This window comes from Lepidochelys olivacea (genome assembly GCF_965140295.1).
Source record: "Lepidochelys olivacea isolate rLepOli2 genome assembly, chromosome: 1".
Classification (NCBI taxonomy): domain Eukaryota; kingdom Metazoa; phylum Chordata; order Testudines; family Cheloniidae; genus Lepidochelys; species Lepidochelys olivacea.
In genome coordinates this window covers 337,321,801-337,339,318 of record NC_140411.1, presented here as the reverse complement: position 1 = coordinate 337,339,318, position 17,518 = coordinate 337,321,801, and the positions used below count along the sequence as shown (strand labels likewise).

Here is a 17,518-nt window from a genome sequence, read left to right as displayed (position 1 = left end):
CATAACGTTCTCCATTTCTGGCATCTGAACTGCTTCAGGCTCTGGTACTATGGAAGCCTGTAGGGACAGATCTTGAATTTGCACATGACAACACACAGATAACCATCAAACACAGAATATCATCTGACAATTTGATTGCTATTTTTGTTTAGAAAAGAATATTTAATTGTGTTTAATCCATATCATAGTGCTTTGTTGACTTCTAGAATCTGTAAATTGTGTCTGCAACAAAGCAAGGTTCCAGGAACCCATGGGAATAAGCTGAACAAATGGAAGCAAGAACCACAAGTGTAGCTCAGGCCAGCTATGGAACCACTTTGGTATAACAACGTTGCTCAGGGGTGTGAAAAATCCACACCCCCTGTAGTTATACTGACCTATGCTCCACTGTAGACAGCATTATGTCAGTGGAAGGGCTTCTCTTACCACCATAGCTGCCACTTCTCGTAGTGGTGCAGCTGCGCCAATGCAGCGTTTTAAGTGTAGACCGGCCCTCAGAGGTGAAGAAGCCTGATGCAGAATTATGTGAAGTCAGGAGGTGGGACTGATCTCTCCTGTCCAGGCAAAAGTTTTGTGGGTTATTGGATATTCTCTTAATCATAGAATCATAGAAGATTAGGGTTGAGAGACCTCAGGAGGTCATCTAGTCCAAACTCCTGCTCAAAGCAGGACCAACACCAACTAAATTATCCTAGCCAGGGCTTTGTCAAGCTAGGCCTTAAAAACCTCTAAGGATGGAGATTCCACCACCTGCCTAGGTAACGCATTCTAGTGCTTCACCACCCTCCTTGTGAAATAATGCCTGATCCAAAACCCCTTTCAGTCAATGGAAGACTCTTAGTGACTTCAACTGGCTTCAGCTCACACCCTAAATCACTAAGAAAATAGATTGAAGGGAAAACAGAACCAAATCTTTGCAGACTCCAAAGGGCTCCAGGGCCACTGCACACTCCTGGTAACTAATTACTATTTTAGGAACTAGACCAAGTGGGGCCTGCTGAGCACATCTCAGGAGGCACCTCAGAGATAAGGCCCTAAAGGAGATTCCTGTTTCCTTTGTGCATGGAACTCTCTCATTAGACAATTGAATTCCATTGTAACAGAAGCTGATTGTCTCATTGCCAGCATTAGTTCCATATTTCCTAGAGATAAAAGGCCAAATTCTGACCTCAGCTGCCTCCGTGCCACCCCTCTGACATCACCCAGGTCTCTCCAGATGAAACGGAGTGGAATCTGGCCCATGGTGCTTAGATCTCACTCCCCTTTGAAATGTCCCAGTTTTAACTCTCTCTCTTTCTGTTTTTGTTCATTCCATAACTCTTCTGCTTCAAAGAAGACTAAAAGGCAAACTCACCTCTAGTGGAACCCCTTCAGAGTTGTTCCAGGGATGAATTTAACACTAACTTTTTGCCCAGACTTTGCTTTAGTCTTTTACTATTATTTTATTTATTTATTTTTGGAGGCGGAGGAAGAGGTTAGGATTTTACTGAGATCTGTGAAATCCAGATTTAAAAATAAATTAAAGAATGTAGGGAAGTGGCTTGGACTATGAGGCATGAGAACAAACTGAGATTTCAATTTTTAAGCATGGTTCTTTGATCCTCCCTTTGTTATCATTTTACCAAGCCTTAATTGGTTGGCTAATGCATATTTAGAAAGGGTTGATTGCACTTCTAAGTCAGAGAGAGAGGGAGAAAGTAGTTTGGGAACCTTCTTTCTGTTATTCTTTCTGGGTGGAAAGGCTTGAACAAATGGGGGTTTAATTGACTACTTAAAAAATCATCTGATGAAGTGAGCTGTAGCTCACGAAAGCTCATGCTCAAATAAATTGGTTAGTCTCTAAGGTGCCACAAGTACTCCTTTTCTTTTTGCGAATACAGACTAACACGGCTGTTACTCTGAAACCTAAAATATCAGTCTGGCTTACTGCCCATTCAATAGAAGGGCAAGTCATTTATGCATCTGATTACTCAATCAGACCATTTAACATTTGCTGCTAATGCTAATCCCTTCTAGCCCAGAAAAGCTACCCAAATAGTTACAGGGCTGGGTTCTCTGCTGAGTCCCATGTGGACATCCTGCATAGAGGAGGAGAGAGTGGAGGGTGAGGAAGCTGCCTTTCTGCTTCCCAAATCCTGGGCTGCTTCAGAGGCTTTGGCAGCTTGACACTGGCTGCAGCTAGACAAGGTGGCTGAGGTGACATGTTTTATTGAACCAACTTCTGTTGGTGAGAGAGACAAACTTTGGTGCTTATGAGAGCTCTTTTTCAGCTGGCTCATAGGGACCTTTGTGCTGGTTCAGGATCAGCAGACCACTGTGTGCTCTGCCCCGCCACTCTCTGCACCCTGAACACACTACTTCCCATCTCTGCCCCGACCTGCCCTCAACAGCTCTCTGCCATGTCTGAAAGAGGAAAAGCTTGGTAGTACCTTCAGGGCAGCTGTATGGCTGGTAGGACAAACATCCTCCATCAGAATCATAGAACCATAGAATTAGAAGGGACTACAAGGGTCATCTAGTCTAAACCCCTGCCAAGATGCAGGCTTTGTTGTGTCTAGGTCATCCAAGACAGATGGCTATCCAGCCTCCTTTTGAAAACCAGCAGTGAAGAAGCTTCCACAACCTCCCTAGCCAGTCAGCTCCATTATCCTACTGTTCTTACAGTTAGGAAGTTTTTCCTGAGATTTAATCTAAATCTGCTTTGCTGTAGTTCGAACCCACCACCTCTTGTCCTGTGGCAAGAGAGAAGAACTTTTCTCCATCTTTTTTATGGCAGCCTGTCAAATATTTGAAGACCGCTATCCTGTCCCCACCTTAAACCCCCTCTTCCAAACTAAACATACCTAGTTCCTTCAGCCTTTGCTCATATGGCTGGCATTCCATCCCTTTGATCATCTTTGTCACTTGCCACTGGATCCTTTCCAGTTTCTCTACCTCCCTTCTATACATTGGTGACCAAAATTGGACTGAGTACTCCTTCCAAAAGTTATGACACACCTGCAGTGCTTGTAACTACATCCTAGTACATCTGACAATGCTAATGGACTGCTTTCCCATGGGGAGTGCTGCTTAATGCAAATGTTAACTAAAAGTGGAGATTAAAATATTTTTGTATAGTTATATAAAAACCCACTTTTTTATATTTAAATAATAACTTTGCCATGAACAGGATTTTTTTTTAAAGGAGCACAGGGATTTCCATACCAATGGTTCATCTAGTCCAGTAGACTGTCTCTTACACTGGACTCAGAGGAAAGTGTAAAACCCCCTTGGGGGACAACTATGAACAGTTTACCAAGGGTTGTGCTGGTTTCTCCATCACTGGCAATTTTTAAGCCAAGATTGGATGTTTTTCAAAGACATATACTGTAGTTCAAACAGAAATTAATTCAGGGCAGTCCTATGCCCTGTGTTATACAGAAGGTCAGACTAGATGATCACAATGGTCCCTTCAGGTCCATTATACTCTATGAAATAACATGTCTGACCCAGAAATTCCTCCTCCTCATCCTTGTTGTTGCTGCTTATACATTTTTTCCTCTTGTCCTTCTGCAGCAACCTTATATCTTCCTTCCCCTCCTTACCCCACAAAGCTTTCTAAAAGCAATGGGAGCACTTCTGTTGTGAACACTTGCAAATTCTCATTTGTGCTTTTGACATGTTTGTTTTCAGTGAACAGTTTGGTTCTCTGAATGTTTGTGAATAGAAGGGGCTGTGAATACCAGAGGACAAAGTCTGTAGGTTTTCCTCACAAAACTGTGCGTGCATATTCTTTTTGTTGTATTCACCAAGATGTTGTCAGTTCCATCTAATTCAGGATTTACTCAGACTTATTCTCCACTGCTTTGCCCACTGGTGTATTCACTATTGTTTATAGATCTGAAGAAGAGCTTTGTGTCAACTGGAAAGCTTGTCTCTCTCACCAACAGAAGTTGGTCCAATAAAATCACCCCGCTGACCTTGTCTTCTCAAATTACCCATTGACCGTCATTTACACATTTGCAAGTGAGTGCAAACTTGGTGTCAAGCACTACCTTGGTAGCATTTGATGTCAACTCACTGGGTTTGCATTCATGTGTACAACTGTAAATGCTACACATGATGCAAAGCAGCAGAGAATCAGGCCCACTCGCTTTAATAAAAAACCTGTGTGGCCACAGCCCACTGTAAATAAGACAATCAAAATATATTTTCTGTTACAGTCAGCTGCCAGGAAAGAAGTCCAGTGAACAGCAAAGGCCAGTAGTAGACCAAGCACAGTGATGCTCAGTGGGTATAAACTGGAGACGTTCCACTGAAGTCAATACAGCTACAGTGATTTTTATCAGCCAAGTATACATGTGCCCATTTCATAGACTCTTAGGAGCTATGGATTGGAAACACCTGTTAGATCAGCCAGCCCATCTCCCTGCCAATGCAGGATTCTTTCCTAAAGAACATTTTCGAGTGCTGTGTAATCAAACATGTAATCAAAGCTAAATGTAGATATGGCATGCAGTGTAATGAAGCAGACAACTGAGCAAGGCAATGATAGATGTAGGCACAGTGTACACTATAATAAAGTACAATGTTAGATTACTCTGCCTACCTTTCAGTTTAGTCCCTACTCCACTTTTCCCTTTTTTCCAGTTTTTAAAATATGCAAAATGAGACATACACTCTTCAAAAAGAAATGCAAGAAAAGAAAGATTTCAGAGTAACAGCCGTGTTAGTCTGTATTCGCAAAAAGAAAAGGAGTACTTGTGGCACCTTAGAGACTAACCAATTTATTTGAGCATGAGCTTTCGTGAGCTACAGCTCACTTCATCGGATGCAGAAAAGAAAGAGAATCCCTTAAGCTCCATGACATTGTTTAAAAAGTGCTTCTTCTCTTCCTCCCTCCCCCGTGTTCTTTTGACCAGCCTGAGGCTGGGACTTTGATCTATATTTCAGTCATCAGGGTCTCTTATCAGAGAAAACACAAGAAAGGGAAAGTGAGAGCTACAGACAGAATGACAAATAGACACATCCTGAGTTTCCATGGAGTGACTTCTGAGCACTTCAGTATCTCTTAAGCACAAAATCAACCTGAAAAAATACAGAAAATATATCTACAATAGGAATGCACCCAAGAGACAAACAAAGCTATGGCCTAAGGGCCCAATCCAACCCCTACTGTTTTCAAGGAGCCTCTTTTTAATACAAAGAAGGTTGGTTAGTGTAACTACCATAGGATAAACTGATGTATTTTATTGCAATGCTTTGTATGTACACCTCTTCCTATCTCTCCACCACCAAGCACAGCCTGCTCTCTCTCCTCTACAATGTTGCCACTCTGAATGGAAACACCCTCTCCTCTCCAACTTCTGGGACAGTTTTCCAGAAATCACAGCACTGAGCTTGGTGAGGGAAGTTTCTTGTCATGGGGCACGCTGTGATTTTCAAACCTTCCACTAGAACTATTGGTTTCTTTTTCCTCCTCACAGCTCTTCAGAGCTGCTTCCTTTGTTTTTGCTTGGCTGGCAATGGGCCCGGCACCCATCATCTTCCCATCTTCTTCTGCCTTGCCTCTAACTCTGATCTTCCCTCTGCTTTTGCTCTCCTAATCATGTAACTGTGTTATTCATCTCTGTAAACTTGTAAAGCTTCTTGAGATGGTGCATTTGGAAGAGGAGACACCAAATACAGCTAAGTGATACAGTTAGAGAAGCTATCTACAAAATAATGTCCAATATGATGCAAACTCACTAACAGAAGGATGGTGCTTGCATAACCATGGAAAATTAGCCCTTTCTGTTGATGTACTCTGTGGCAAAGTGCTCTGGGGCCAAAATAGGGATGTGCATGCCATCTATTACTCCACCGCAGTTTGGAAACCCCATAGCTGCAAAGCCATCCACTATGTCCTGCACATTACCAAGAGTCACAGTCCTGCGTAGCAGGAGAGGATTAATGGCACAGCACACTTGCTTGACAATGGCCTCCATAATGGATTTTCCAATTCCAAAATGATTTCCCACTGACCAGTAGGAATCTGTCACTGCAAGTTTCCACAGTGGGACTGTCACTTGCTTCTTCACTGTCAATGCAGCTCTCAGTCTGGTGTTCCTGCATTGGATGTCTGGGGTGAGCAGGGCTGGATTTACACCTTACGCACCCCTAGGCACCGCATCTCCAGCGCCCCCCCTCCCTCCCCATGTGGCCTTGCCTGGAGCCCTCCGCCCCACACGCATCCCCATGTGGCCCTGCCTGGAGCCCCCTCCCCATGTGGCTCTGTGACCCCCCCAGCAGCCCTGTGTGGCCCGCTCTGCCTCCTAACCTGGCTCCAAGAAGGCTGCTGTGAATTTTCACTTGAGGAAAAAATGCACTCGCCACCCACCTGCCAGCTGTTTGCCCCCCGCCCGCCAGACCAGCCAGCTCAGGCTGTTCTTGCGCCACAGCGGCCTCTGGTGAGCAAAAGGCGGAACTGCAGCACATTTTCTGCAGAAAAAAAATTCTGCCTCCCTGGGACAAGAATTCTGCACATGCTGCAAAAGTCACCTAAGGGGAGGGGAGAGGATGTGAGAAAAACAGCGTGTAGGGCTTCTCGGCAGGAGGTGGGGCAGTTCAGGAGTCTCCCTGCCTCCTGAGAACTCCCGAGCCGTGCGGCCAGTGGCAGCAGGGCACCAAAATAGCCCAAAATACTGCAACTCGCAACTGCTAACCCCCCAACCCTGGCAACTGACAGCTACAATTAACCCAATTGGGCTAGAAAATTGCATACTTGGCAAGCCAGGCCCTTAGAATGCCGGCACCCCTAGCCTTCCTACTGTGCCTAATTGGAAATCCGGTCCTGGTGTGAGCCTAGCACACAGATCCAGGAATGTGGCCTTGCACATCCGAAAGTTCTGCAGCCACTGCTTATCATCCCAAACCTGCATTACAATGTGACCCTACCAGTTAGTGCTTGTTTCTTGGGCCTAGAAGCAGTGCACCACTGTCTGCAGGTGCTCTGTGAACACTACCAACAACCTTGAATTGGTTCGCGCTATGTCCCACAGCAAACGGTCTCCAAGAAATCATCATGTTCCCCAGAGTACCTCTTGTGGCTCTGCAAATACTGGAGGATCATGCTTCCCGTGCTTGCAATGCTCAAGAGCTGTGCAGGGTCCATGCTTCTGTCAGAGGTCTCAGATGGCAACAAGACCAGTGTGGGTTCCTGAGAAATTGAAAACAGGCACAAAAATTAAGAGCTAGAGATAATGTTCCAAGATGGAGAACATGGCATTATGGGAAGTTGACCCCTTGCTCCCAGTCCCTCCTCAGTGACTCGCTTCTTCCCCACTAAGCATTGTCAAAAACTTACAAAACATAGGGCATAGAACAGTGGTGGGTTGCTCTTTGGGATCCCTACCCATGGTGCACAACATTGTACATCAACACAAACACTCCGGGTGAGTACATGCAGCACCAATGCAAGCAGCCAAGCATGCATACACACAAGCGATATACTAACTCTGGTGGCTGTATGCCAACATAACTTGTGATGGCAAAACTTTGCTCAGTTACTGAGGTTTCTTTAGGTCTTTCTGGAATTCCTTATCGTCCTTCTGATCTTGACTAACCTCAGTATTTTTGTGCCATTCACATACTTAGCCACTTTGCTATCCACTTCCTCTTCCAGATCATCAATAAAAGGAGGGACAAACCCTTCAGTCCTTATTTAAGGCTTTCTGAGACACATACTTCCATTGATTTCACTTCCATTGTTACCACTGGATTTCAATGTGAGCTGTTCATGAGTATGGACCTTAGGATTTGGCACCGGCAAACTGTACTGATCCCTGGGCCACCGCACTATTAACCTCTTTCCATTATCCCTTCTCTTTATTTCCTATCTCTTAAATGGTTTTTAATCCAGGACAAGCCTTTACCTCTTACTCCATGGTTACCAAGTTTGCCTAATAGCTTCTTGCAAAGGTCTTTTTTGAAAGTCTTTTGAGAGACTTGAATAAATTTTATCCACTGGTTTGCCTTTATTCACTATTTTGTTAACACCAAATGAGTTCTAGCAGCTTAGAGAGGCACAATTCACCCTTGTAAAGCACTGCTTTTTTGTCCCATCTGATTATATATATCTGCTTAATTTATAACTCTATCTTTAATGATTTTCCGAACTATTTTTTCTGAAGTAAGGCCCATATGTCTATAATACAGATGATCACCCTCAGCTCTTTAAAAAAGATTGATGCTGGTGTGTTGGATACTTCTGAGTTGTCCAGTGTAGCGGCTTTTGTAAAAAATGATAAATAGTAATTCTGCTGTTTAGTTTTTTAGAGTTTCCAGATAACTAAGATCCAGAAGTGGTGATTAATTGCAATTAAATGTCTTGAGTTATTCCAATGCCTCTTTGTTTGTGATATTGTGCTCTCAGACAAGGTCATGCCTTCACTACCTGTGAAGAGTAACCTCAGGCTAAGTCTTTTGGAAACAACAGTAATCACTCCATAACTTGCATCAACACTTCTCTTGTCTAGCCTGATTCTTTAACACCCTTGCACCTGAAACACCAGATGATCAAGATGAGCTAACATGGTCAGCTCCATAAACTACAAATGCTGCCTTGTGTAATGATTAGAACATGGGACTGGCAGGCATAAATTTCTGAATTTTAATTCCAACTCTGCCACTGCCTTGCAGTGGATCCTTGGGCAAGTCATTTAACCTCTTCAACTCGGTTCTCCCAGCTGTAATATAGGGATAATAACATTTGCCTATCTCCTGGGCATGTTGTGAGGATTAATTAGTTAATATTTTCAAAGTGCTTTGAATATAAATGCTGAGTAAATAATCACGCCGCTCTCCCCCCCAAAAAGGAATAAGTGAAAGGGAAAGTGAAGAAAATACTAATTGTATGTTGACCATGGAGGACAAATTCTTTTCTTTTAAAGACATTGGGCCAAATACTGCTTGGGTACCCCAATGCAAACTTAAATTACCCAGGGCCAGATCCTTATATGAAGTAAGTTGGCAAAGCTCCACTCAATTGAGTGGAGTTACACTGATTTACACCAGATGAGACACTGGTCCATTTACTTCAATGGAGTTAATCTGAATTTACACTGATATAAATGAGATCAGTATTTGGCTTGTTGTCAATATGCCACTGTCTTCATTCCTTTTAATGACGAGATCTTCTGCCAAATGTATACTGTTGGATGCCAACATTCAAAGCTGAAAAATCTCTATATGAAGAGCAAATATTTGTATTGTGATACTACAGTACTAACGAGAAGCTGTAACCAAAATCATGACTCTTATTGTGCTAGGTGTTGTACAAACATAAACTGAGAGACAGTCCTCACCCCAAAGAGTTTACAATCTAAATTGACAAGACAGAAAAGGTTTTTAGGGGAAACAGAGGTGAAGTGACATGCTGGAGATCACACGGCAGGTTAGAAACGGAGTTGGAAGGAAACCCAAGTATCCTGAATCCCAGTCCAGAGCACTAGCTACTGGGCCATATACCGCAGACAAAAATGCAACAGTTAAAAATACCTTCTCATTCTCTACTAGTAAGTATTTTAGAATATTGGTGTCCAAGGCTCAATTACAGACTTTGCAGGTGCTTGGTGTTATCCCTCCATTACAGATGGCAACTTTGTTTCTGCTTCTGTAATATTTCGTTTTCGTTTGGTTTAGCTGTAGCTCCTTGAGGGGGTAAGAGTCGTGTGGAAGTAAAGAGGAAGAATGATCACTGTACGTGAAAAAAAGGCTTCTCATTGATACTTATATCAGCAAAGGCAAGACTGTTACAGGCAAAAGCTCAAGAGGATTACTTGGGATTCTGCAGTGTACAGTATACCATCCTTATCTCTCTCAGAATGGCAGGACATTTTCTATAGTAAGGTTGGTTCAAGCACTTTTTTAAAAATGCCAGTTTTCAGAGGCTTGCAAATGCTGAAATTTGAGCTTAACCATTTTGAGACTTAAAATTAGATTGATATTCAGTTGGTACATTGCCCATGAAACCGGTGAGAATGGCTGCTTGTGAAAAGAACAAGAAGCACTGTAGTTACATTGTATCTGGGTTTTAGTCTTTGTTTCACTTCCCTCCATGTAAACTGAGAGTAAATCCAGAGCATTTTATAGAGCTGCACAAGTGGACAGCCAGTGTGAGTGAGATCAATCCAGTGTACTGCATTTCAAAACATAGGCTCAAGTTTTTCAAAGCACTAAAGCACATGCTCAAAGTTAAACATGTGTTATGGGCTTTGCAGAACCAGGGTCATAAACAGTATGGTCCAAATTTGATGGTCCAAACTTATAACATGTATAAAAGTGCAGATACTACTGTCTCTCTCTCTCTCTTTCTCTCTCTCTCACCCTCCCTCCCTCCTTTGGAGGATTGAAATACAACACAGCTAAGCTGAAAGAAAGAAAGAAAGAAAGAAAGAAAGAAAGAAAGAAAGAAAGAAAGAAAGAAAGAAAGAAAGAAAGAAAGAAAGAAAGAAAGGAAAAATTCACACACAATTTTCAGGGAGAGGAGAGAACAAAGGAAAGGGCTACATGTGACAGATGCCATTCAAGTCACTTAATGCACTACTGGAGTGTGCTCAGATACTATGGTGATAGGCATTGTATGAGACACTGAACATAACAGAAGGCCTCAATCCTGCAACTGGCTGTGTGCAGGCAGTACTCTGTCCCCATGTGGAACTAATTCCAGGAGCAGAGCCCCCGAGCCAGATTCTGCACCAGCTTTCACCCTGCCTCTCAGGAAATCTGTGACAGAGCTAAAAATAGAACCATTGCTATACTTTGGGGGGAAAGTGGTGGTATGCTCCAAATTCATCTTCCTAAAATACCGCTTACCCCTTTTTTATTTATCTTCATCATTGAGATGTGAGGTTATGGCATGACCAGCCAAAATTCATTTCTCTAGTAACAAACGAAGGGAACGCCCACCCAGACATATGAATGCTGCATTTGTTCTGGTTCCCAAGATAAGTGCAAACTTCTGCTTTGAGATGAGATAACTTTAGAAACATTGTGGTCCTGGAGAATAATTATGGTAATTGAAAGTAGGAGTAGAATTATGGTAATTGAAAACTTCTCTTGTGACAGGTATTTCTAAAGCTCCAGGATTCTGGGGCTGCTCCGTATCACTATGTAGGATAATTCGTGTTATTTTTGCAAAAATGACTGAAAGTTCATGCAAATGTAACTTCAACCATTATTTGTATAATAAACTTGTTACGCATACAGACATAGAATTTATTTTTTAAATGTGCGGTTTGCAGTCTGGTGAGAGGTGCTGGCTTGAGAGTCATAAAGAGTGAAATCGTCTGTTCAGTGTACAACATGGACACTATAATCTACACCCATATAGTTCCACCTGTGTGTCCCAACCTTGACCTGGAAGGAACACCTCTAGGAAGAAGTGGGTAGTTCACTCCTCATGCTTGTTTAGACTGTTGCCTCTTGCCTGAGACTACCAGCAAAGCGTGAGTTAGTGTCAATTGTGGAAATCTGTGTGTTGAGGACACTTGTCTAAAAGGAAAAAGACTACTGTCTGGTCTACATTTGAACATGTACCACTTTAATTGTAGTTAAAGCAGCATATGATGAGGTACACACATCCCACACTGGAAAGGAAGGGGTTGAAGAGCTGCTCTGAGCCCACCCCACCACACCAGCAATCCATGCACAGAATGGAGGCAAAGCTTAAGAAGGGAGCGGAACGGAGGCAGGCAGCCCGTGGAGATGAGCTGACCTATACTCTGAAGCTCTGCAAAAGGAGTGCTGTGGGAGGCCCAACTACCAGGTCCCTTGATTATTGATGGTCTAGTTGCCCTGCTGAGGGAAGAGGACTCCAGACATTTGCAAGGTTGGAGACTTTGATTTATTTTGTTTACAAGCCTTTGTTTTTCCCTCTTGCATGGGGAGGAAGTGATCTGGGCAAGTAGCCACCTAGCTTTGGGTCAGAACCCAGGGAAGAGGGTGGGTCTGGGTTCCCCTACTCACCCCTGATGGGGCGGGAGGCAAAAAATGTGTCCCTCATAGTAGAGACTCAGGACTAGGAAAACCCCCATCCTAGAGAGTCCAGGACTTTGGCTAGATGAAGCTTGAAGCCCATTGCTGGGCATTGCAACTAGGCCTTTGTTGGACTCTTTATATACCCTGGAAGCAGTAAACAGAACCTGTGGCCCAGCTGGAGGGCCGAACCACAGAAGGGGACAGACCACCGCAGGGCCAGAATGTCTATTAATGGGGGCATTAAGACAGAAAAGCAACTGTTGTACCCTCGCCCAACCACTAGGCAGTGCCTGTGGGGAACAGACCCCTTCACACAGTACAACCCTTCCTCGATTACACAGTTATATCAGTATAAATTATCAGTGTTACTATTGTCATATAGAAATTGTAATAAGCTATCTCAATATAAACCACCTTTATACTACTTTAATTGCTTCCATGCTAGTATACTTCCAGTACAATGTGGCAGGGCACCTCCTTCACCTTGCCGGGTGCAGTGGTTCCCCCTCTGGTGGTGGCAACCTGTGGTAAGTCATTCCCACTCTGGAGAGTTTTTATTCCTCACTTAGGTTTTTATTCTTCCATATTTACAAGGTAGCCCTCAGGGTAGGCCCAAGAGAAAAGTATATAACACAGAAAGGGGACTGTCTCCTGCCCCATGTTCATAGAATCATAGAATATCAGGGTTGGAAGGGACCTCAGGAGGTCATCTAGTCCAACCCCCTGCTCAAAAGCAGGGCCCATCCCCAATTAAATCATCCCAGCCAGGGCTTTGTCAAGCCTGACCTTAAAACTTCTAAGGAAGGAGATTCCACCACCTCCCTAGGCAACGCATCCCAGTGTTTCACCACCCTACTAGTGAAAAAGTTTTTCCTAATATCCAACCTAAACCTCCCCCACTGCAACTTGAGACCATTACTCCTTGTCCTGTCCTCTTCCACCACTGAGAATAGTCTAGAACCATCCTCTCTGGAACCACCTCTCAGGTAGTTGAAAGCAGCTATCAAATCCCCCCTCATTCTTCTCTTCCGCAGACTAAACAATCCCAGTTCCCTCAGCCTCTCCTCATAAGTCATGTGTTCCAGACCCCTAATCATTTTTGTTGCCCTTCGCTGGATTCTTTCCAATTTATCCACATCCTTTCCTGTGTCTTAAACACAAGACAATCCTTTTCTCCCCATTAGCAATATCTTTGCACATTCTGCATTGATGTTTGGTGAACACAGTAGATTCAGTTTTCAGAGTAACAGCCGCGTTAGTCTGTATTCGCAAAAAGAAAAGGAGTACTTGTGGCACCTTAGAGACTAACCAATTTATTTGAGCATGAGCTTTCGTGAGCTAATTCTTCTGAGACTAGGAAAGCCTGGGGTGATTTAGCAGTGATACTTCACCCAGCATTCATCTAGCTTTGCTTAGTTTTTGGGTGACTCTCAGCATCTCTGGGTGACTCTCAGGACAAGCCAGCAGCAAAGTAGTTACTCACATCTTCCATATTTTTGTATGAAGTTTAGCCAGCCCATAAAGCAGCTCCCTGCAGTGCTCATCTCCAGATCTGAATTGGTAACTTTAAGGTTTATAAAGAAGGTGTCTGAATGGGAAATTCATTCTTACCATTAGCAGCAATTAGAGCTTTCTGGAGGATGATAATTCTATTTTACATCATCTTTTGAGGTTTCTAAATTTGTTTTTGTTCCAATGTGGAACAAAATGTTTTACAAAAATGGAATTATAGTGAAATGTCTGTTTTCAGGTCAAAACCTGACCTTGTTGATTTCCGGATGTGAAGAAGTGTGTCACTCTAAAGCCTCATGGTTAGGGCACTGGCCTATGATGTAGGAGATTCAGAGCAGTTTTTCATCCCAGACCACTCTGAATCACCCAGGGCAGGGTGATTCACCACATCCCAGGCCAGTTTCCTAAGCACAAGGCTATAGCGTGTCAAAGAATATTTCTCTCTCCCATACCTGAGAAACATTTTGTTGAAACCTATACATCTCCATGGAATGTTTCAGCTTTGATGAAAATGTTTTGTCAAAACATTCTGACCAGCTCTATCAGCAACACAGAACTAATTGCTTTAAAGAATCTATTCTCAGTCAATATCTAAGGGTATGTCTACACTATGGAATTAGGTTGAATTTATAGAAGTCAGTTTTTTAGAAATCGGTTTTATATATTCGAGTGTTTGTGTCCCCACAGAAAATGCTCTAAGTGCATTAAGTGCATTAACTCGGCGGAGCGCTTCCACAGTACCGAGGCTAGAGTCGACTTCCGGAGTGTTGCACTGTGGGTAGCTATCCCACAGTTCCCACAGTCTCCACTGCCCATTAGAATTCTGGGTTGAGATCCCAATGCCTGATGGGGCTAAAACATTGTCACGGGTGGTCCTGGGTACATATCGTCAGGCCCCCCTTCCCTCCCTCCCTCCGTGAAAGCAAGGGCAGACAATCATTTCGCGCTGTCAGCGTGGTCACATGAGTGATCAGGACATGGACACAGATTTCTCTGAAAGCATGGGCCCTGCCAATGCATGCATCATGGTGCTAATGGGGCAGGTTCATGCTGTGGAACGCCGATTCTGGGCTCGGGAAACAAGCACAGACTGGTGGGACCCCCATAGTGTTGCAGGTCTGGGACAATTCCCAGTGGCTGCGAAACTTTCGCATGCGTAAGGGCACTTTCATGGAACTTTGTGACTTGCTTTCCCCTGCCCTGAAGTGCATGAATACCAAGATGAGAGCAGCCCTCACAGTTGAGAAGCGAGTGGTGATAGCCCTGTGGAAACTTGCAACGCCAGACAGCTACCGGTCAGTTGGGAATCAATTTGGAGTGGGCAAATCTACTGTTGGGGCTGCTCTGATGCAAGGAGCCCACGCAATCAAAGATCTGCTGCTATCAAGGGTAGTGACCCTGGGAAATGTGCAGGTCATAGTGGATGGCTTTGCTGCAATGGGATTCCCTAACTGTGGTGAGGCAATAGACGGAACCCATATCCCTATCTTGGCACTGGAGCACCAAGCCTCCGAGTACATAAACCACAAGGGGTACTTTTCAATAGTGCTGCAAGCTCTGGTGGATCACAAGGGACGTTTCACCAACATCAACGTGGGATGGCCGGGAAAGGTACATGACGCTCGCATCTTCAGGAACTCTGGTCTGTTTCAAAAGCTGCAGGAAGGGACTTTATTCCCAGACCAGAAAATAACTGTTGGGGATGTTGAAATGCCTATATGTATCCTTGGGGACCCAGCCTACCCCTTAATGCCATGGCTCATGAAGCCGTACACAGGCAGCCTGGACAGTAGTCAGGAGCTGTTCAACTACAGGCTGAGCAAGTGCAGAATGGTGGTAGAATGTGCATTTGGACGTTTAAAGGCGCGCTGGCGCAGTTTACTGACTCGCTTAGACCTCAGCGAAACCAATATTCCCACTGTTATTACTGCTTGCTGTGTGCTCCACAATATCTGTGAGAGTAAGGGGGAGACGTTTATGGTGAGGTGGGAGGTTGAGGCAAATTGCCTGGCTGCTGGTTACGCTCAGCCAGACACCAGGGTGGTTAGAAGAGCACAGGAGGGCACGGTACGCATCAGAGAAGCTTTGAAAACCAGTTTCATGACTGGCCAGGCTACAGTGTGAAAGTTCTCTTTGTTTCTCCTTGATGAAACCCCCCGCCCCTTGGTTCACTCTACTTCCCTGTAAGCTAACCACCCTCCTCTCCTCCCTTTGATCACCGCTTGCAGAGAAAATAAAGTCATTGTTGCTTCACATTCATGCATTCTTTATTCATTCATCACACAAATAGGGGGATGACTACCAAGGTAGCCCAGGAGGGGTGGTGGAGGAGGGAAGGAAAATGCCACACAGCACTTTAAAAGTTTACAACTTTAAAATTTATTGAATGCCAGCCTTCTTTTTTTTGGGCAATCCTCTGTGGCGGAGTGGCTGGTTGGCCGGTGGCCCCCCCACCGCATTCTTGGGCGTCTGGGTGTGGAGGCTATGGAACTTGGGGAGGAGGGCGGTTGGTTACACAGGGGCTGTAGTGGCAGTCTGTGCTCCAGCTGCCTTTGCTGTAGCTCAACCATACACTGGAGCATACTGGTTTGGTCCTCCAGCAGCCTCAGCATTGAATCCTGCCTCCTCTCATCACGCTGCCGCCACATTTGAGCTTCAGCCCTGTCTTCAGCCCGCCACTTACTCTCTTCAGCCCGCCACTTACTCTCTTCAGCCCGCCACCTCTCCTCCCGGTCATTTTGTGCTTTCCTGCACTCTGACATTATTTGCCTCCACGCATTCGTCTGTGCTCTGTCAGTGTGGGAGGACAGCATGAGCTCGGAGAACATTTCATCTCAAGTGTGTTTTTTTTTCTTTCTAATCTTCACTAGCCTCTGGGAAGGAGAAGATCCTGTGATCGTTGAAACACATGAAGCTGGTGGAGGAAAAAAAAAGGTACAGTGGTATTTAAAAAGACACATTTTATAAAACAGTGGCTACACCCTTTCAGGGTAAACCTTGCTGTTAACATTACATACATAGCACATGTGCTTTCGTTACAAGGTAGCATTTTGCCTCCCCCCACTGCGTGGCTACCCACTCAACCCTCCCCCCTCCCCGTGGCTAACAGCGGGGAACATTTCTGTTTAGCCACAGGCAAACAGGCCAGCAGGAACGGGCTCCTCTGAGTGTCCCCTGAAGAAAAGCACTCTATTTCAACCAGGTGACCATGAATTATATCTCACTCTCCTGAGGATAACACAGAGAGCTAAAGAACGGATGTTGTTTGAATGCCAGCAAACATACACTGCAATGCTTTGTTCTACAATGATTCCCGAGTACGTGTTACTGGCCTGGAGTGGTAAGTGTCCTACCATGAAGGACGCAATAAGGCTGCCCTCCCCAGAAACCTTTTGCAAAGGCTTTGGGAGTACATCCAGGAGAGCCGCGAATGCCAGGGCAAAGTTATCCTTTCACATGCTTGCTTTTAAACCATGTATAGTATTTTAAAAGGTAAACTCACTGGAGGTTCCTTCTCCGCGGGCCGGGTCCAGGAGGCAGCCTTGGGTGGGTTCAGGGGGTACTGGCTCCAGGTCCAGGGTAAGAAACAGTTCCTGGCTGTCGGGAAAACCGGTTTCTCCGCTTGCTTGCTGTGAGCTATCTACAACCTCCTCCTCATCCTCTTCATCCCCAAAACCTGCTTCCATGTTGCCTCCATCTCCATTGAAGGAGTCAAACAACATGGCTGGGGTAGTGGTGGCTGAACCCTCTAAAATGGCATGCAGCTCATCATAGAAGCGGCATGTTTGGGGCTCTGACCCGGAGTGGCCGTTTGCCTCTCTGGTTTTCTGGTAGGCTTGCCTCAGCTCCTTAAGTTTCATGCGGCACTGCTTCAGGTCCCTGTTATGGCCTCTGTCCTTCATGCCCTGGGAGATTTTGACAAAGGTTTTGGCATTTCGAAAACTGGAACAGAGTTCTGATAGCACGGATTCCTCTCCCCATACAGCGATCAGATCCCGTACCTCCCGTT

The 17,518-nt window shown here is 44.7% G+C and overlaps 1 protein-coding gene across 3 annotated transcripts in view; it reads left to right on the top strand.

The window, feature by feature from the left end:
* LOC311525190 (uncharacterized protein) overlaps nucleotides 1–17,518 on the top strand; it is a 277,462-nt gene that overhangs the window by 30,273 nt on the left and 229,671 nt on the right. Inside the window, exon 5 of one of the 3 annotated variants that reach the window (XR_014712714.1) lies at nucleotides 9,661–11,158. The exons of 1 other annotated variant lie outside the window; for it this stretch is intronic. Coding sequence is in view for 1 of the 2 variants with exons in the window: in XM_084637087.1 (XP_084493213.1) it covers nucleotides 16,418–16,443 (26 nt within the window). In the remaining variant the exon portion in view is untranslated. Of the gene's footprint in view, nucleotides 1–9,660; nucleotides 11,159–16,379; nucleotides 16,444–17,518 lie in introns of those variants that run through there. One more of the 3 variants, XM_084637087.1, reaches the window with a different exon arrangement.